Raw genomic sequence first — 21409 nt, forward strand, 5'->3', positions numbered from 1 at the left:
GTTATCCAGGGAAACTCGAAAGGGCCTCCAGAACGGAGCAAAGCAAGGCCAGCGGACAGAAGCACGAACCAACCTCCCCTCATAAAACTTACAATTTTTCTTTGACCGCAGGCATATCTGACGTAGCAATAGCATCCGCAAATATATACACATAACAAGATCACTATCAATCGGGCCATCGGACACCGAACATATCAGGGAAACTCGAAAGGGCCTCCAGAACGGAGCAAAGCAAGGCCAGCGGACAGAAGCACGAACCAACCTCCCCTCATAAAACTTACAATTTTTCTTTGACCGCAGGCACATCTGACGTAGCAATAGCATCCGTAAATATATACACATAACAAGATCACTATCAATCGGGCCATCGGACACCGAACATATCCCCAGCTAAGAAACATTCTACTCTCACTTGCTATCTGTTCTTTGCATGAGGCTAATCCCTGCCTCCATATCTACATGAGGCTAATCCCTGCCTCCATACTTGTATGAGGCTAATCCTTGCCTCCATATCTACATGAGGCTAATCCCAGCCTCCATACTTGCATGAGGCTAATCCTTGCCTCCATATTTACATGAGGCTAACCCCTGTCTCCATATCTGCATGAGGCTAATCCTTGCCTCCATATTTGCATGAGGCTAATCCCTGCCTCCATACTTGCACGAGGCTAATCCCTGCCTCTATACTTGCATGAGGTTAATCCTTGCCTCCATATTTGCATGAGGCTAACCCCTGCCTCCATAATTCCATGAGGCTAATCCCTGCCTCCATACCTGCATGAGGCTAATCCCTGCCTCCATACATGCATGAGGCTAATCCCTGCCTCCATACTTGCATAAGGCTAATCCCCGCCTCCACATTTGCATGAGGCTAATCCCTGCCTCCACATTCGCGTGAGGCTAATCCCTGCCTCCATATTTGCATGAGGATAATCCCTGCTTTCACATTTTCATGGGACTAAGCATTGTCCCTCCTTGCATAAATTTTACCCTATTCCGGTACTATCTATTTGCTTCTCGATCGGGCTAAGCTCTGTCCTTCATTTCACAAAACTAAACCTTGTCTTGTTAACATCATATTATTGCATCTCATGGGCTGAAATATCGCCAACCTATCCAAAGGTGACATAGCCTAAAAGGCATCATCCTCATAGCCGGAAGACACCATGCCATGGCCTAAGGATTTCTCAAATTTGCATATCATTATTCAAAGGCGTCATGGTTCAGAGGCACCATCTGCATGGCCCGAGAACACCATCTTCAAATAGGGGTAGACATCGGTCGGTTCGGTTCGGTTATGAATATTATCGGTTTAGCATATCGGTTATCGCTTTACAAATTTGATAAACCGATAACCGAACTGATAATAAGATATCGGTTATCGATCATTATCGGTTCGGTTATCATTTTACCTGATAAGATATTTCAATCTAGAGTTAAGCAAAAAAGAGAAGACAATTCACTGGAATAAGCAAAAAAGAGAAGAATTCCACATATAGTATCCTACCCATTTCTGCGTTCTATCTAGTGGCCACAACTAGAATAGTGCTAATTCTTCAACAACAGTTGTCCAAATACATTAATAATAATAATAATACAAAGTAGTAGCAATTTCACCTTAAAATTAACAAGTCCAAACATATAGTACTAACAGTCCAAGATAAATTAGATGTTGTTTGTCAAATGCCTAACCTGAAAAAAGAAACCATAGAGCAAAACCTTGATCTGTGCCTGGGCAATACTAACACAGAAATGAAATACACCTAGAAGACAAAAAAAAGTTGTCCCGTTGTCAAAGCTCAGCGTACTGTACATAAGAATAATGTTAAAAAAATATACCCGAAACTAACGAAGATTGTCGATTGAGAATTAATAAGTGCGAAGAGAAATTGGTAGTAGGTATAGGCTGCACAATATGAGCTCACAAAATTAAGAAACGAAATAAAAAAATAAAGAATCATTAACAGTCAAAAATACCAATATGAGGATGAATTTTGTTATAGAAATTAAAAGCCTAATGTATAAGACTAAAGACTTACGCTAGGAGTAACTAGTAAGGTCTATGAAGAATGAAGATGAAGCAACTGAAGAGTGCGGCTGAGAAAGAATAGGAGAGAATGAACAAAAGCCCTAGCATATGTATATATTTAAGGGTAAAGTCGTAATTTTATTAATTCTTATTAGGTTATCGGTTAACCCGTTAACAAACTGGCAAACCGAGTCCCGAACCGATAACCCAATAGTGAAAAAATTCTAAACCGTTACGTACCGTTAACTCAATAATCCGATACCGATAATCCAATAAATAATTAACAGTTCGGGTTATCGGTTTTACCAGATATATGCCCAGCCCTATCTTCAAACATTGTATATTTTATATTGTTTATGTTTTTACATTTTACTACACCAAAGTTGAAGGGATAATGCATTTTTTTGAAGGGCAAAACTGTCATTCAGATTTTAATAGGTAAATTTGTACATCAACTTTTCACTCGTGGCTGTCTAGTTATGATGTAGTATGATATATGATATATTTTATCCACAGTGAATAATTTCGAAATTAAGTTTAAAAAAGGCACTTTTAACTCTGTGGCAGAGTTAAAAGTTAAAAACTGTAACTTCCATAAAGAGTCAAAACATTCATGATTCCCACAAAGCTAAAGATGTTTTGAACTATAATAAATCGCTCTTCATATATCTTTGACTTTCTATATAATATCCTAGAAGCTGCTATGTCAAGTAACAATATATGTCCCACCATCTTCACATATATGGTAGAAATTAGAACACACATGCATATAGCTTTACAAAAACGTTGGAAATTAATGCATCATCCATTTAATTCCTAAGTACTTATCTCTAGCTACATTTGTATAAGTTGAGCCAAAAATAAATAAAACAAATAAAAAAAGGAATAGAAGAGGATATAGACATTGATGTCTACCTCAGCACTTTGTAAAACCAATAACAATTTTGCACTATATTGTTACACAAACTGAGTTCTGTTTGTAATGGGAATATCAAGATTAAGAGAAAGTCCACCAACATTTGTTTCTGAAGAACTTGAGGAATTGCCTTTCTTAGACCAAAGCCAAATCTTTGAAACAGAGAAGCTTTCTCCTTTAGTCCTAGCACTGATCTTTTTTCCTTCTGTTACTGTAGTAGCCCCAAAATTGTTCTTCTCACACTTAGCTTTGAGAATCTTCACATTGGGCAAAGCTATCTGCAATTCTGAATCACCAACTACATATTGAAATGAACCCATTGAGAAACATCTCCTTGCATTTAAATTGCTGCTGCTAATTTCCCCTTGACTTTTGTCTTCATAATTTTCATTCCCTTCATTTACACTTTTGTACTTACCTAATCTAACTGAGAAAACTCTCATTTCTCCAACATTTTCTTGCATGAGTATTCCTCGCTTGTGACTGTTTCTAATTCCATCTTCCAAATGGAAATTCCACTGTTCTCTTGACTCATAATTAGAGCTAAACAATGGGTTTCCCATAGAAATTCCAGAAGTAATTATACCTCTACATAAAGGACAAGTTGAGTTTGATAGGAGCCATGTGTCTATACAATGAATGTGAAAAGCATGACTACACAAAGGGAGTAATCTGAGTTTGTCATGTTCTGAAAATTCACATAAACATACAGCACAATCAAATGGCTCCTTCAACCCCATAATATCCTTATACAAAAAAACAGGCAAAGTATCAATGATAGATTGGTCTAAACCAGAATCATGTTGTCGAAAGAGCTGTTGAAGCTGCCTTTGTAGAGCTTGAGAACTAGTTGATTCTGGAAATCTATTGGATTGAGAAAGTGATGAAAAAGAAGGCATCTTTAAACAATACCTTATCAGAAGATGAAGAAGACCAAAGACAAAGAACAAAACAGCAATAACTACTATTACCAACAGGAGAATTGGGCTGATTCTGCTCATGGATAACAATTTGTTGTCAAAATTTGCTAGTAAATTGGTAAGTGAAAAGTGGAGAGGAAGTAGAGCACAAAAAGCTTAAAAGGGTGTCAAAATAACATCATTATACTACTATTGGCATGGCAATTTTCAGAACTTTCAAGAAACTTGCTTTATTTGAATCGAAGAATATGTAAAATGAAGACTGCCTTTAACTGAAAGCTAAAGGGGGACTAGAGGTAAAGAGGGTATGAAATAGACAAGAAATGTCCAGAATTACCCAAAAAATAGAGGCAGCATGCAAAGATTAACAGAAGGAATAAAAATCTAGAAGTAGCAGTTGACCTAACTCTACCCTGCAGAAGAGAAAAATACAGTATATGGATGGACTTATGTATGCTGGATTTGATAGGTAAAAGATATGGCCATAGAAATATGACCAAAATAAGTGATTTGGTCCCTATTGATAAGTTGCTTGTCAACACTGTGCTTAGATGTGGGCAAAACAGAACAATAAAAAAGGAAAGGTAAAGTTACTAAAGACAAGGCCTGATGACAATGCTTCCCAGATTATGAATTCAGTTTATGACATAAACTGACTTTTTCAAGGATTGCCACATGTGTCTTTGTCACTGCTTTCCTTTTTGTGTATTTGTGGATGCAATTTTCTTATTCCCTGGACAACATTGTCCTCAACATTGTCCTCTGTGGCTTATTGAAACAATACATAATACTTACTGTATTTCATTTCTGTCACTTTCATTGGGTTTTTAAGGAACTAATTAATGTTTCTACTACTTATATTTTATACTATTTGAAGTTGCATTCATCACGCAGCCTTGGAACAAAAACCATCTTCCTAAATTAACAACTAGGATAGTCAAATGGTACAAATCATTGCACTTAATGATTATGAAATCTCTAATTCACATTGCTTTTTCCATCTTATAGTTTGATAAATATTAGACAGCCCCACAAAGAATACATGGCATAATTAATTGGTCCACCACTTTGCTTGTGTCCATGTATTTTTCCAGTGATGCGCATTATTTTCTTCTCCATTGCCTTCTTGTCAAGGCAGTTTTCTACTCATCCTGGTAGGTCTACTTACCATATAAACTTTGCACTTAATTATGCATTTTGGCATCCCTTCTCAATGATGGTCCCGTGATAGAGGGATCCTAAAAAGAAAAAGGTCAGAAAAGATAGGCTGGTAATTGGTAAAGATTCCTTCATTTTTTACTCAACTTCTCCTTTTCTTTTTTTCTGAATGGATGATAATCTTTTTTTGTTTAATTATCTCGTATTCGAAATTGACTGCCCGACTAATCTGGATTTGCATCGAGTGGACCTTATAGATTACTATAATCATCCTTAAGTGGAATTGACTCTTAGGAACTGTATATGATGACAAAGAAGCGCATGGTATGGACAAGAAATTATACAGCGAGGTGTCTATTTATGGGTGGTGCCCGCACGCTTTGCCATCTTTGTTAAGTAACAGAATCATTGAAGATGTTGAACTTAACTAATCATGTGGGGCAAGTGATTTTAACTAATCTATGTGATGTTTATAGCCCGACCGACAAAGTAGTTGGAAAACTTGTCTGCTTCTTCATTTCGTTCTACTTGCCCAATAGAAAATCTAGTGATGTTTCTTGGTCAAGATGGATGATAGTTCAAGAACCATTTTAAGGTCTAGTTAGGTAAAATTAAGTTTTGCTGGAAATATTTTGAAGGGTCATTAGGTTATCTAGAACTAGAAGAAGCAGTTCACTGAATACTGTGACTTATGAGCTGAGTAGTTGTGGAAATATGTACTCACAATCTGGCTAGATTCTTTGTATAATGAGTGATTCACATTAAACACATAAATATAACTTGTGCCTCTACAGAAGACCTGTTAAAGATTATGTAAACAATTAGTGTTGTTAAAAATGCATAATATAAAAATAATTATTTAAATAAAGGTATTTTCTTAATATACATTATATATTCTTGAAAATTATGGTCAATTATATTAGTATGTTTCTACCATTTTTCCGATGACACAAAGTTATGTCACCGGAAAGTAGGGGGATTATCTGTATAGGGTAGAATATGCTATGTTAAGTCGTGCATGGAATATATATAATATAATTGAGCATAATTTTTAAGAATATATAATGCATATTATAAAAATACTTTTATTTAAATAATTATTTTTATATTACATGCATGGAATATATATTTTATAACCTTTATTTTCTTTCATTCTGAATTGTGTAAATAAGTGTTTTGAATTTTTGTTGTTAATACTAAAATTATTATTACGAACAAATTATTCTAATTAATTTTTTACTATGCTCATTATTTTGTTATTCCAACATTATAGATGCTTAAATACTTTTTATTTTTTAAATTTATAAATAATATTTATTTATTCTATAGGTAAGCCCATAATATAAATTAAAAAGGAAAAATCATAATATTAAAAAGTAAAAAAAAAAAAGATAAATATTTATAATTTAGAGGGTAAAATAGGTATTTGGCAATTCAAAATTTGGAAAATCTAGTTTTTTTGGTCAAACAATAAAATTTTATTCAACCAAGTATGATATATACATCCACTAGTTCTATTTTGACTCTAGAACTAGTCCTAAATTTCCGCTAGTTATATTTACTCCTCCCTTCAATATAACTTCTAACTGCTAGTCTATACTAGACTTGGGTATGAGTTCAAACTATCAAGTAATCTATTCCAACTGCTTCTGAATTGACCTTTCCTGTGTAGTTGGATGGTAATCTTTCTTAGTCTTGGTGCACATTCCTGCTGCTGTTCTTGGAATCGCATTGCGTTCATTCCAAACATGGTATACAGTAGCAGCTAATAGCCATCCTAGCACCTCTGCATGTGCTCTGTTGTTGCATTGCTTGGTTGTTAGTCGCTCGATCTCTTCTTCCCAGGTCCCTACTTGCCTGTTTTCTCCTATCCATCGTAAGAAGGAGTTCCACATTTTCCTGGAGTAATCACATTCAAAGAACAAGTGATTGTGAGTTTCTTCAGCATTAGCATTGCATAGTATACAGTTCATAGGGACTTAAATTCCCCATTTAGCCATTCTGTCTGCTGTACTGAATCTCCTTTGAAGTGCAAGCCAGAGAATGAATTGATATTTTGGTACAGAACAGGGAATCAAATTCAGCTTTCTCCATATAACTTTAGGATATTGGGGGAGCAAGTGTTTATATGCCTTCTTGATCATGAACTTGCTAGAATGAGTGAGTTGTTGTAGATCTTCACACAAATCATTTCCCCCATACCACTTCCTTGCATCAAAGACTTTCCTAATAAGCCAACATGCTTGTCTAGGTGTCTCCATATTACTGATGTTTCTACCCTTAATATAGAAGCTGAAAAATCTAGTTGAGTGACCTTCTGAGTGCAATAGGCATAGTTCAGTGACTTTGTTATTACAAACGAAAGAAAAGTGACTTTAGAAAATAATTTGAGAAAGTTGAGTGACTATTTGATTAATTGACTCCTCCAAGTTCTTCTAGAAGTTTGATAAATCTTAATTTAAATTGCATTCTACGACAAATATTGATGAGGGTTCCCGATGCTAACGACCTCTTAATTTTTTGTTTTGGATTAAGAAGCTACTCCCTTCTGTCCAAAATAAGTGATTTTTTTGGACTTTTTTTGTGGTCCAAAATAAGTGATTTTTTCAGATTTCAAGAATGAATTAATTATTTTTTCCTACATTGCGCTTGGAGTAAATAGTGTTGGAGTATGTGTTAGGAGTATTTATGTGAAGAGATAGCAAAGGTTAATATGGTCAATTTCATTGCTAATTAATGCTAAAAGGTGAATTTTTTAATCTGTGTGAAAACAGCTAAAAATCATTTATTTTGGACCGGAAGGAGTATTATTGACTTGAGTTAAAATAATAAGTTTTATTGAAGTAATAGTTAGTCATTAGCTGTCAGCACAAATTTTTTAGATTAAATTACTTTAAACACCCCTATAATATGACACTTGTCGATACATCCTGATTCCTCTATATTTCAAAATTAAGTGTTTAAACCCTTGATTTAATATAAGTCTATTGTCCATCCTGACAACTCTTGAAGCAAAAGAGACTATACTTTCAAAATTAGACACGTAATATATATAAATAACTAGTATAATTTTTAAAATATTGTTAAATCTATAAGATATCTTTTTATAATTTTGGAATATTAAAATAAATAAATAAATAAATGGTGGATTTATTTTTATAAAAGATTGACCAAAAAGTTAGTACTTTGTACAATTCAAGTTCCCAAAAAAGTCAAATCACCATCACTTATATTTTTGTTTTAGGCAAAGAATTAAAAATAAGAAGTACCCACAGTGGCACCACAACAAAAAGACTAAATAAGCATCTGTAAAAGAAATTCACTCTCGCGATATATTTTTCTCACACTTCTTCAAACCGGTTCTTAAAAGTTTAGTCAAGCAACCTTATACTTCAGCCTGCAGTGTTGTGTGGCTTATCGAGTAAGCGACTTTAAGTAACATTAATTTCTTGTCCACATAAATAAAAATTTTATTTATTGTCTAATGGAAGGAAATTCATGAGTTATTATTGACGTATAAATAAAAAATTTGGGAGAGCTAATTTTTCACATACATATTAATTGAAAAAGGAAGCAGAAATAATGCAAACAAATTTGGCTGAGAAATAATGCAAACAAAAATCATGCATTCTGTATACAAAAATAAAATTAACACCCATATCAGAATCCGTAAAAAAAGATAACAAAAATTTAAAAGAAAACACCAAAATAAATAAACTCACATTCATTTTTATCTCTCTCAAACATAGAAACGTTTCTTCAGTCTTCACTGGTGTCCGCGTCGTACATTAGCCGTGGACATATCTTGAATGCACACATCGATCTCTATAGACTTCTGCAGTTCTCCTTATGATGAATCAGAATAGTCTCTTAAACTCTTCAAAGTGAAAAGATTATTATATTTGACTATCATATTGCATAGTAGCATGATAGTCTTCCTTCAGTGCCCTCACTCATCCTTTACTTTTTTCTTAATAATCAAAAGTCAAATTCTTTTTGTGCGTGGTGAAGGAGATACTGGAACTCAGGTCTGGTCAATATGAAGATGAGAACCAAATTTCAATGAAGGTATTACACGGAGACGAAAAGAGGAACCAATGATTGTTCAAAGGGAAAAAGCACAGTTGCTTTAGCAAGAATTAGAAGAAATTAGAACTCACACATTAGTACTCATAACTGTTATATTAATTCAATGAAGGAAGAAGAAAACAGAAGCAATACCAGGAAAATAGAGAGATTTCAGGAAAGTAATGGAGTAATAAATAAAATTAATAGGAATTTTTACATTCCTATCCCATTTATGAAACCTTTTTACCCTACATGTTTAAGGTTTCACTTAATTACATTTAGCATACCAAATTACCATTTATATACCATATCTAATTAAGGTTATAATTAATGTGATATTTTATACTCCTTAATTTAAGCCCTTCCGTTATCTGACAGTACTAATCCTCACTTTCTCTCTCCTAACCCCTCATCCCCATACCCCCCACGTTCTTTTTACCCTCCCACGCTTATTCCTCCATTTTCCTTCTTCTGAAACCACCATCTTTACCTCTAAATTCAAACAAAATTCAGTAAACCCTATAAACAAATTCCTATCCTCATTTTTATTTACTTAAAGTTCATCAATGAAGATCAAGCAAGGTTCGAAAACGAGTCCAAAAAAACCAGCAGTAGGTGAATTACCGTCCTTTGATTTGGGTGTTTTATCCCCCAAATCACCCAAAAACCTAGGTAAATCTACACATGCAATTACAGATATTAGTCACACTTCATCTCCCCGACAAATAAGAGCTGAATGAGAAAAAAAAAAAACTTGATGTAGATGTTGGAGAATGTTCTACAACAGTCAAACAAGTCAAAATAAAAGGGAAGACATTGCTGAGGATGATGACTTTGTAGAGGAGTTCCCTACTCATAAAATTTTAAATGGCAGATTTGCAGATGTATATAAAAATATGAATACACAACAACTACAATTTACCTTCAAATATAGATAAGTTATCTACATTTTATTTGTACTGCCTACAAAATAACTACAAACTGTCTACAATGTATCCACATTTTATAAACTGCCTACAAAATAATTACTAAAATTTTACACTTTTTACCTGCTGCATTCATGGTGCTTGCAGTCAGCATAATCCCCCTGTAGGCTGACTTTAAGAATGTCCCATCAACAACTACTGCTGGCCTACAATGTTGCCAACCACTTATTGATGTAGAAAGAGCAACAAATGCGCACAAGAAGCATTCATCTGCTGTCTTCTTCAATTTAACATGAGAACCAGGATAAGTCTCCTCAAGAATATAAAAATATTTGGATAATTTGCTGTAGGAGTCAGCCGGATTCCCTCTCAAAAATTGTAAAGCCTTTTCCTTTGTTCTCCATGCTTGCATGTAGCTTAGGTTCACTCCGTGTTCTGCTAACATGCCAGTCTGTATGTCCTTTGGTGTGTACACAGTTTTTGGATCACAATACTTTGGAATGACCATGCTACCAACTACAGCTGCAGTACGTTTGCGCTGTATGAATGTTTCCTCCATTAAGGAGCATGTGTGTTGTCGGTTGAAACTCCTTATCTTGAACATTGCGGAATCATTAATTGATGTTGCCTTGAAGTGCCATTTACAGTTTTCACCAACGCATACAAGCCAGTAGCTGCAAAAAAAAAACAAATTATAATTGTAGGTGCAACAGAAGGATTGTTTTAAGGGAAAATAACATAAACTACAATTTAACTACATTCTAACTACAATTTATCTACAATATTAAAAAACCCATTTTCTGAACAATGCACTGCTTAGAATCAGATTTTCTCTATACCTTCTATGACTAGATCTTTTAACTTTGAACTGGAACTTGTGCACCACAGAAAAGTGCTTCATTGCAGCAGCTACAGTTTGCTTGTCCTGATACACTTGTCCTTCTTCAATATCGGTTTGCGTATATTCTTTTATTATTTCACTTTGATATTCCTCTATATCTGGAGAGGATGGCATATCAAGTAACTTTAGCGATCCAGATGAACCTGCATCAAAATAGAGATAAACAGTGTCATTATAAATTTGTAGAATCTTTGTAGATAATTTGTAGATATCTACAAAAATTTGTAGTCATCTATTTTAAGATGTCAGACATTGTAGTTACACTGTAGTTAAGTTGTTGCACTTTGTAGATTGCTCTGAAAACAATACTGCTTGCCTCTTTCTTTATGAGAAATTGTAGTCAAATTGTAGATATATGTAGTAAATTTGTAGATAATATCATAAAACTAAAATTCTAAGCATTTTTCGAACTACACAAACCTGCACTTGTGTTATCATTGGTGATTGCCAATTCCATATTGAAATCTCGTACACTTATACATAGGGGATATGAACCTAAGTTTTTATTCTCCTTTTTGGTCTCCATATACACACGAACCCCCATATCATTCCTAATCTCCATTGGGGGACAATTGTCGTTCACGATGTATTTGATTTCTACAATTTTTTCAGTAGTATCAATTGATAGTTGTTCTGCAATTGTAGAGATCAGAGTACTGCAGCTTGCATTCTCATCTACCACAATGGCATCCACTTCAAAATCTCTAAATCTGCCATAGTTATCCCAATTGCCATTAAATTGTAGCATAATTGCGATTTTGGACATGATTTGTTGTTGATGTTGATGCTTTTTTTGATTTCTAGATTGAAAGAAGAAAAGATGAAGAAGAGATAGATCTGATCAACAATTTGATAGAAGCAACGACGAAGAACAGATTTTTTCAACTTTGAGTTGTTGAAACTCGAAAATTTTGAACTCTACAATTTGAATTCAAATCTTAGAAGCAACAAGTAGTTGAATATCTTCATAGTTTTTGTAGCTTTTAGTAGTTGATTATCTGTTCGTTCTTTTTTTTTTTTCAAAATTTGAATTGTAGTTCTGGAGAAAAAAATACAGATGTGAAATCTCCTTTCCCTTTTTAAAAATTGAATTTAATGTAGAATCAATTATCACCAAGAATCTCTCCTTAATTTTAGCGCGCTTTTTAGGGAATATTCTGACCCTTTAATGCCTAATAGTCGAATGGTACAAATTTTGTAGGTAAAATATGGACTGGGCGGGTAATATACAAAATATGCACATTTTTGGTAATAAACTTTCATATATGGTATAGGAAGGAAAAAATCCCAAATTAATAACCGAAGTAAATAAATCTGGTAAGATGGAAAATAAGAATAAAATAGCAAAATACTGTTGAGATAGGCTGAATTAGTATGGGCCAGACCCAATTCTTATTTATATGTTGTATGATAGATTAGGCCCAATTAGTTAGTTAGTCAAATTTTATTTTCCTATTGGGTCATGTATATATAGATAGTGGACCCGGTTTGTAAAGAACGGATTTAACATTTTTCATTTGGTTATTCAGTCAATAAGAAAGGTTCTCGAATCTTCTCTCCATTTTCTCTCTAACCTTAGTTTCTTCTTCATCATTGAATCTGAGAGGATAATGGATATTAACAAGGTATCAAAGCTTAGATCCGTGTTCGTCTAGTGTCATGCTTCCGATCGATTCTACCCTCGCCGATTTTCGTTGAGTTTTTCGAAGTCTAACAGTGTTCGTCGATTCTGCGATATTTTTCGGTTAATTCTTCGGCATCCGATGGATTTTCATCACGAGATGGCATTTTTGGTGTTGAATCTGAAGATTTGGTCGGCATTCCTCAGGTTTTGACCGCTTGTTCGAGCTAGGGTTTTCTCCCTCGATTTTCCTTTTTTCTGAAGGTCGTTCTCTTTCCGGTTGCTAAAGAGGCTGGTATATCTACTCTATTCTCTACTATTCCGATGATATAGTTGTTGGTGTTCTCATTATTTTAGCTGTTTTCTCTCTTATGTTGCCAATATGACAAATGGTAATTCTGATCCCACTCAAACCACTGCATTTCCTTCTGGTTCACGCACTGTGTTTCATGAAGACGATTATACTCATCCCTGTCACCCCTTATATGTTCACCCTTCTGATGTGCTCGGAAATTCTCTCGTCTCCACTCCTTTTGATGGTACATGCTATGGTAGCTGGAGACGTACTGTGTTAGTTGCCTTGTCTATTAGAAATAAAACTGATTTTATAACTGGTGCTACTGGGAGACCTCCTGATGGGTCACCCTTAGCTAGACAATGGCAAAGGTGCAATGATCTTGTAATATCCTGGCTGGTAAACTTGTTGTCTAAAGACATTGCTAGGAGTGTAGAATATTCTGAATTTGCTAAAGATATATGGAATGAACTAGAAGAAAGATATGGTAAAGCTGATGGGGCCAGAGTCTTTGAATTAAAGAAGGAACTGGCCCATATCTCTCTAGGATCTCTTGATATAGCCTCCTACTTCAATAAGATAAAACAGTTGTGGGATGAAATTGCCTCTATCTCAGCTGGTAGGGCAAGAGTTTGTACTTGTGGGGCCAAATCAGCTGAGGATGAGGAACAAAGAGCTTATCAATTCCTCATGGTTCTAAATAAAACTTATGTTCAAACCAGGAGTAATATCTTAATAATGAAGCCTCTTCCCTCTATTGGGACAATATACAGTATTCTTTTATCTGATGAAAAGCAGAGGCAGGTATCTGCTGGGACTCAGTTTCCCTCTAATTCTGCTTCCTTCACTGCTGGTGTGCTGAATCCTACACCAAATCATAATGTTGGTATGTCAAAGCCTAATTTCCCTTCCAAGGTTTCCTTTGAGTCCACTGGGTCTTCTGGGGTGTGCAAATATTGCAAAAAACCTGGTCACAACATTGACAGGTGCTATAAATTGCACGGATTTCCACCCAATTTCAGACCTATAAAGAATTTAGGGACCAAAAGATCAGCTACTCATGTTGAACCAGACTCCAACACAATGTCTGGTATTCATACTATGGAGTGTGGTGCTGATATGTCTCAGTTTCAGAGTTAGTCTTCTTCTGCAGTACCTGGCCTTACCAAGGACCAATATTCCCAACTGATGATGTTACTTCAGTAGCAGGCCCAAATCACTGCTTCCCCTCCTGATTCCAACATCATAGGGTCTGCCAACTTTGCTGGTATGTTGCCCACCCAAAAGGGAGTGTCTTATGGAGCTTGTATGATGAGTTGAGTAGATGGAATAGTTTGGATAATAGATTCAGGAGCATATGATCATATGACTTCCAATAAAAGTTTGCTTTTCAATATACAAACCTTACCTGTTCCTTACCTAGTTTCTCTTCCCAATGGCTATAAAGTCAAAGTTACTAATATTGGTTCTGTAGTCTTATTTCCTGATCTGACTCTTCACAATGTTCTTTATATTCCTAGTTTCCAATATAATCTCAGTAGTGTTCATAAGCTGTTATGTCATGATGCTGATATTGTACAGTTTACCAAGGCTGCTTGCACTTTACGGGACCCTTCATTGAAGAAGCCAGTGGTGCTTGGTAGGCTGGACAATGGGCTTTGCAAACTCTTTCAACAAGCCATTTCTGTTGGGCAACAGTGTTCTACTTCACTTTCTCCTTCTCTTAATACTTTTAGTTCTGTCTCTTGTTCTTCATCTGCAACTAGTAATACATCCTTTGTAAATGCCATTGATGTACCTAATAAAGTCAACAATGCTGATGTTGCTTGGCACTATAGACTTGGACATGTTCCTTTCTCTAAGATGAAGCATATGAATAATATTGGTTGTATTTTTTCTTCTAAGCAGTCTTTTACTTGTCCTATATGTCCTTTAGCAAGACAAACAAGATTGCCCTTCCATGATAGTTCTATACAAACTACCAAACCATTCCAGTTGATTCACATAGATACCTGGGGTCCATATTCTACATCTACTTATACTGGTTCTAGGTATTTTCTAACCATTGTTGATGACTATACTAGAGCTACTTGGACACATTTGATGGGTGCCAAGAGCAACGCTTTTGATCTTCTCAAAGCTTTTATTGCAATGGTTGAAACTCGATTTAAATCTGTAATCCAAACAGTTAGAAGTGATAATGCCCTTGAATTGGGTTCCAGTATTGCAGGTTCTGCATATTTCTCCAGTAAGGGTATTATTCACCAAACTTCCTGTCCACACACTCCACAGCAAAATGGAGTGGTGGAGAGAAAGCATAGACATTTACTTGAGACAGCTAGAGCCTTCTCTTTCAATCTTATCTCCATATTCATTTCTGGGAAGATTGTATTCTTACTGCCACATACTTAGTTAATAGGTTGCCTTCCACTTTACTCCTTGGGAAAATACCTTATGAAATGTTATTTGGGTCTGTACCTGCATATTCTCATCTCAGAGCTTTTGGATGCCTCTGTTACTCTACTGATACCAAACCCCACAAAAATAAGTTTCATCCTAGATCCATTCCATGTGTTTTTATAGGATATCCCTTTGCCAAGAAAGGATACAAATTATATAATCTCTCTACTAAACACAATCTTCATCACAAGGGATGTTGTTTTTAAGGAGCATATTTTTCCTTTCCTTGGCTCATCTGTTGGTTTGCCTGGTCTTCATTCTCCTTTATCTCCAGACACCTTTAATTCTTTCACTGTCTCATCTCCTTCTTCCTCTCCATCTCCTTCCAATTCTTCTCTTTCTTCTCCTGATTCTTCCTCCTCTATTCTCTCTCCTCCTTCTTATTCTGACCCCCCTCCATCCTCCTTCAATTCTCCCATTCTCCCTCTCCTGCTTCTGATCTTCCTTTGAGAAGATCTTCCAGACCTCATAACCCTCCTACTTACCTTAAAGACTTTGTTTGCCATTCCTCTTCTCTCATTCTTCCACCCAGTCATGATGCTCCTTCTATTACTCAGCTTCATATTCATGAACCTCACTCCTATTCCCAGGCTACAACTGTCCTTGAGTGGCAGGATGCTATGAGGAAGGAATTTGAGGCTTTGGAAGCTAACAAAACTTGGGATACTCAGGTTAGAGGGTGTTGATTTCCATGAAACATTCTCTCCTGTTGTCAAAATGTCTACAGTCAAAACCCTCATTGTTGTGGCTGTCAAACAGGGTTGGCCTATGTTTCAACTTGATGTCAACAATGCATTTTTGCATGGTGATCTTGATGAGGAAGTTTTTATGAAACTCCCTCCTGGTCTATCTGTTGGGACTTCTTCTTCTTCTGTTCCTTTAGTCTGCAGGCTTAGAAAATCTCTATATGGGCTTAGACAGGCTTCCAGGCAGTGTTATGCCAAGCTATCTCAAGCTTTGCATTCTAGGGGATATACCCATTCTCTCAATGATTACTCTTTATTCACTAGGGGTTCTGGGAAGTCCATGGTAATTTTGGTTATCTATGTGGATGATATTATATTAACTGGCACTGATGAGTTTGAAATTGCTTCTCTTAAGGAGTTCTTGAATCTTCAGTTTAAAATCAAAGACCTTGGACCTCTTAATTATTTTCTTGGGATTGAAATACTTCACACACCTTCTGGGGTTCTTTTGCATCAGAAGAAATTTGTCCATGATCTTTTAGCTGATTTTAACTCTTCTGATTGCTCTCTTGCCACTTGTCCCCTTGAGTTAAATGTGAAGTTAAAGGCTAGAGAAGGGGATCCTCTCCCCAATCCTGAGACTTATAGAAGCCTCATTGGTAAGCTCAATTTTCTCACTCACACCAAACCTGACTTAAGCTTTGCTGTGCAACATCTAAGTCAGTTCATGCAGCAGCCCTGTTTTCCTCACATGAAGGCAGCCTTGCACCTATTGAGGTATCTCAAAGGGACTTCTGATTTTGGGCTATTCTTCTCTAACTCTCCTGATCTTTCTTTGGAAGCTTATTGTGATAGTGATTGGGGATCTTACCCTGATAGCAGAAGATCTATTTCTGGCTTTTGTATTTTTCTTGGTGGTAGTCTCATTGGATGGAAATCTAAGAAACAAGCAGTGGTCTCCCTCTCTTCAGCTGAGGCTGAGTATCGATCTATGAGCAAAGCTGTGGTTGACATTACTTGGGTTTGTAGGCTTTTGTCTGATTTTGGGATGTCTTCTGCTTCTCCTGTTCCTCTATATTGTGACAGCATGTCTGCCATTCATATTGCTCGTAATCCTGTTTTTCATGAGCGGACCAAACACATTGAGTTGGATTGCCACTTTGTTCGTTCCAAGCTCACTGAAGGTCTCATTAGTTTGTCTCACACTTCAAGTGTTTCTCAGCTCGCAGATGTCTTCACCAAACCTTTGTGTGGGCCTTCTCATCATCTACACATTCGCAAGTTGGGAGTTCTATCGCCCTCCAACTTGAGGGGGCTGTAGAGATAGGCTGAATTAGTATGGGCTAGGCCCAATTCTTATTTATATGTTGTATGATAGATTAGACCCAATTAGTTAGTTAATCAAATTTTATTTTCCTATTGGGTCATGTATATATAGATAGTGAACCCGGTTTGTAAAGAACGGATTTAACATTTTTCATTTGGTTATTCAGTCAATAAGAAAGGTTCTCGAATCTTCTCTCCATTTTCTCTCCAACCTTAGCTTCTTCTTCATCATTGAATCTAAGAGGATAATGGATATTAACAAAAACTGAGAAAGAAGATAAATAGGTTTCCTTACATATAAGAGGTGCCACATCACTTTTCTAATTTCCAGCTTTATATATTTATATAAATTCCTCACGAGTAGTGTAAAAGAATCAATGAAATTCCACATTAAACTCATTGACCCCATCATTGATCAACTCAACCGAATCGTCCCTGTTATCCTGAATAAACATAAGAAAGATCTCGTAAAAAAAAAACTTTGATCTTAAGTCTTAAAAATATACCAGCCCATGTGAAGCTGTGTAGCCAAATCATATGATAGAGATTTCTCCAAACAAGAAGAATATAAATACAGAAATTTTTTGTATCCAGGCCTTTCGGTTGGAGCATGTGTCTGCATATAAATTAGACCTCACTGCTGAATATGGACATGGATTTCTCTTCATCTTCCTTAATAGAATTGATGATTAAAGCAACTTCCTTCATGTTTAGCGTTGCATCTGTTGATGGATTTATGCATTTGAGAGCTACTTGCAACAGATTGATCATTCTTTCTTCATTTGCACCATCTCTAATAAGGGACATGTCGAAAACTTCACCAGTCCATTCCTCTCTAACCACTGAATTTACCCACCTAGCCAAATCATATCCACTAGCCTGAATAGGCTTACCTGTGAGCAATTCAAGAAGAATCACTCCAAAACTATAAACATCCATCTTGAAAGCGTTACGTGCACTAATTGCAACCGAATCACCTTCTCTGATGCTGTTATCACTTTGAGCAACAAATGACTGGTCTTGATTGTTGACCATTAGACCATACTCGCTGATACAGGCTTCCATGTCTTCGTTCAGCAAAATATTGGTGGATTTCAAGTTTCCATGAGGAATATCATCATTCTGAAGGCCTTCATGCATGAAAGCTAAAGCCTCTGCTACAGTGGCTGCAATGCCTAGTCTGCTTGCCCAGTCGAAAGTTTGGCTGCCCTGAGATGCTGAAATGAACCGTTATGCAGTAATATACAAACTCAGTACCTGATTATTTTTCTAGATTAAGTTATACTCATATACTCAAGGATAGTTTAAAAAATATTTACATAATTAGGTCACCTAAAAGGTACATTAGTAAAGAGTTTAAGTTCTATGTACTGACGATGTTAAAGATAGGAAACTAACCTACGATTACCTGATACTAATAACGTATATAACTTATAATTTTATTTTTAATTTTATCTTTTGCATGTGCCTTTTCTTCATATGTGGCAAGGGGTCTGTAGAAAGTTAATGACATGGCAGAATGAGATCGAATGGGCAGCAACAGATGCCAGAGTAGGGATGCAAGAGCTGAACTATACAGAATGGCGCTGACTGGGTATGTCTTTGCTCTCTCTGGAAAGAGAGGAATTGTGGTGTCGAAGGAATAGGCACATTTAGAGCTGTGGGAGACTTGAAGGAGAGCTGAGAGTCTAGTTTTTGTATAGGGGAGTTAACTGCTGATATAGTTAGTTGAGATGCTACTGAAAATGGAGCTTATGTCCAAGCTTCAGATTTCTTTTCTTTCTTTGAGCTGTACAGTTTTGATTTGGTAAATAAAATTCTATTATTACCAAAAAACAATTATTTTTAATAGAAGAAAAATTCTGATATGCTGACATTATTTCGTGAACTAGGTTCAGGAAGTTAAATTCCAATGAAAACATGACCATATGCTAGCCAAACAAATAATTTGTTCTATCCTACTTCATCAACCAAAGAGCACCTGAGATTTTGACTTGGATGGACCCTGAATCTGGAAAGTGGCCTATAGTTCTTTTATCTATTCCTTTAGTGTAATCAATTCTTCATAGGTCTTGGCGTAACTGGTAAGTTACTGCCATGTGACCATGAGGTCACGGGTTCAAGCCGTGGAAACAGCCACTTACAGAAATACATGGTAAGGCTGCGTACAATAGACCTTTGTGGTCCGGCCCTTCCCCGACCCCGCGCATAGCTGGAGCTTAGTGCACCGGGCTTCCCTTAATTCTTCGTAGGTCTTGTAGGGCGGCCTATTACTCTTCTAGGGCCTGGACTCCAAGCGAAAATTGATTTACTAGAAGGGAGAATAATTATGTTTACAAATGATAAACTTACAATGGAGATGCTTGAAGAGATTGCCATTATGTTGGTACTTGTAAACTATTAGCTTCTCTTGCTTTGAACTGTAGAAAGCAATAAGGGGCAACACACGAGGATGCTTCATTCTATGTATTCTATGCATCCTCTTCTTAAAATCATCTTTCGAAATATTCCATCCCCTTATCCTCTTTACTACCAATGTTACTCCTCCATCAGCTTTTACCTTGTAAACACTTCCATGTTTTCCTTTTCCGATCAGTTCAGCAGGAGCTCGAAGCAAATCCTCGAATCCCAATTTGTTAGCCATAGGACTAGAAAGGATTTCAAAAGATGCTGAGAACATTGAGTTTTCTGGAGATGTTATTGAATATTCTGACCTGTTTCCAGGAGCCTTTGACTCACCAGAGCTAGTGTTCTTGTTCTGATCTTTTAGAGCACTCTTGCTCTTTTTCTTCCGTATGCACTTAAAAAGCTTTAATGCAAGTAGAAATATGATAATCAATCCAAGAATAGCATAGCCGAGATAGATAAGGTATGATAATTTTTTCTTCTTAGCAACTGAAGGAGGAGGTGGAGGTGGCGATGGCGGACATGTGTTTGACAATGGCACTCCACATAATCCAGGATTACCCAAAAAACTGTTGGAATCAAAATGGTCCTTGACATCAGGAACTGGACCAGTTAAATTATTGTAGGAGACATTGAATTCTACAAGATTGGAAAAATCAAATCTTGGTATTTGCCCTGTTAGCTGGTTTCTTTCGGCCAAAAAAGTTAGCAACCCTGAGATTCTTGACATATCAGGTAGCTGCCCTGAGAAGGCATTGTCTGAAACAACAAGCCTTTTCAAATTATTCAATCGCGAAAGAGAGCTTGGTAAATTGCTTGAGAATTTGTTCCTATGCAAATACAAGTGTGTGAGACGCCTGCAGTTCGATATTTCCTGGGGTAAAATTCCAATAATTTCGTTCTCATTCAAGCTTAGTACAGTAAGGGAAGTTGCCTCACAGACAGAAGCAGCATCAAGAATTCCAGTGAGATTTTTCTGATCAAGAATGATATGTTTCACATGTTGCATTCCTGAATCACAAGTTATCCCCTCCCATTTGTTTGTACAAGGATCAGATGATAAATTCCATCCAAAGTTTACATCTTTTGAGATGTTTCCAAGAGAAATCTCGTTCATGAACTTGACCAGTGCTTGCCTCACATCGAAAGTCTCTGAATTTGACAGTACTAATAACATGTGAAAGAATACGCTCAAGATTACCCATTTTGTAACTGGAATCATTTCAGGTGGAAGGGACTAAAAAAGCTGAAATCTCTTTTAGCTTCTACTTCTTCAGTATGTAATGATGAAATGATTGGTAATTGGCATTTTGCTAAAAAAGTATGAATAGGGTCTAGCTAATGCTAAACAGGCCAGTTGGCTGATTCTGCAAAGACATGGTCAATATAGTGCAGACTCGATCATAACAAAAAACAGATGACCTAATGAAAATTGGCAACAGAAGGAGAAGAAGTGTTTAAAATATTGAAGGCCGGCAAAACTATCAGAGATTTGCATGGTTCCTCCTTGTAAGTTTGCTGATGAGTAGATGCATTACTATAGAGATTAAGAATGATCCAAGTGGTCCTTTTCTTATGCATCACTCTTACCAACATTCTAAAAAGTCCAAACGCTTAGCGATAACAAAGTTATTTTCAATGACTTTTCCCACCTGCTACCCCTGTATCAAAAGAAGAATACATAGAACACTATAAGC

The 21409-nt window shown here is 36.2% G+C and overlaps 3 protein-coding genes across 3 annotated transcripts; all 3 read right to left on the bottom strand.

The window, feature by feature from the left end:
* Positions 1-2819: 2819 nt before the first annotated feature.
* On the bottom strand, positions 2820-4686 carry LOC109207990 (RING-H2 finger protein ATL46-like). The gene has a single exon (XM_019370989.1). It carries the CDS (start codon positions 3944-3946, stop codon positions 2987-2989), a length of 960 nt encoding a protein of 319 aa, XP_019226534.1. The 5' UTR covers positions 3947-4686; the 3' UTR covers positions 2820-2986.
* Positions 4687-9644: 4958 nt separating this feature from the next.
* LOC109207986 lies at positions 9645-12739 on the bottom strand. The gene is made up of 4 exons (XM_019370986.1): positions 12634-12739; positions 10857-11061; positions 10141-10691; positions 9645-9769 (listed from the first exon to the last, which is right to left on the bottom strand). Exons 1-4 carry the CDS (start codon positions 12737-12739, stop codon positions 9645-9647), a joined length of 987 nt encoding a protein of 328 aa, XP_019226531.1.
* A 5004-nt stretch (positions 12740-17743) lies between these two features.
* Positions 17744-21182, bottom strand: LOC109207987 (probable inactive receptor kinase At2g26730). Its single transcript, XM_019370987.1, has 2 exons — positions 19659-21182; positions 17744-18523 (listed from the first exon to the last, which is right to left on the bottom strand). Exons 1-2 carry the CDS (start codon positions 20932-20934, stop codon positions 17934-17936), a joined length of 1866 nt encoding a protein of 621 aa, XP_019226532.1. The 5' UTR covers positions 20935-21182; the 3' UTR covers positions 17744-17933.
* Between the last annotated feature and the right edge of the window lie 227 nt (positions 21183-21409).

The sequence above is a fragment of the Nicotiana attenuata genome, unplaced genomic scaffold (genome assembly GCF_001879085.1).
Source record: "Nicotiana attenuata strain UT unplaced genomic scaffold, NIATTr2, whole genome shotgun sequence".
Taxonomy (NCBI): Eukaryota; Viridiplantae; Streptophyta; class Magnoliopsida; order Solanales; family Solanaceae; genus Nicotiana; species Nicotiana attenuata.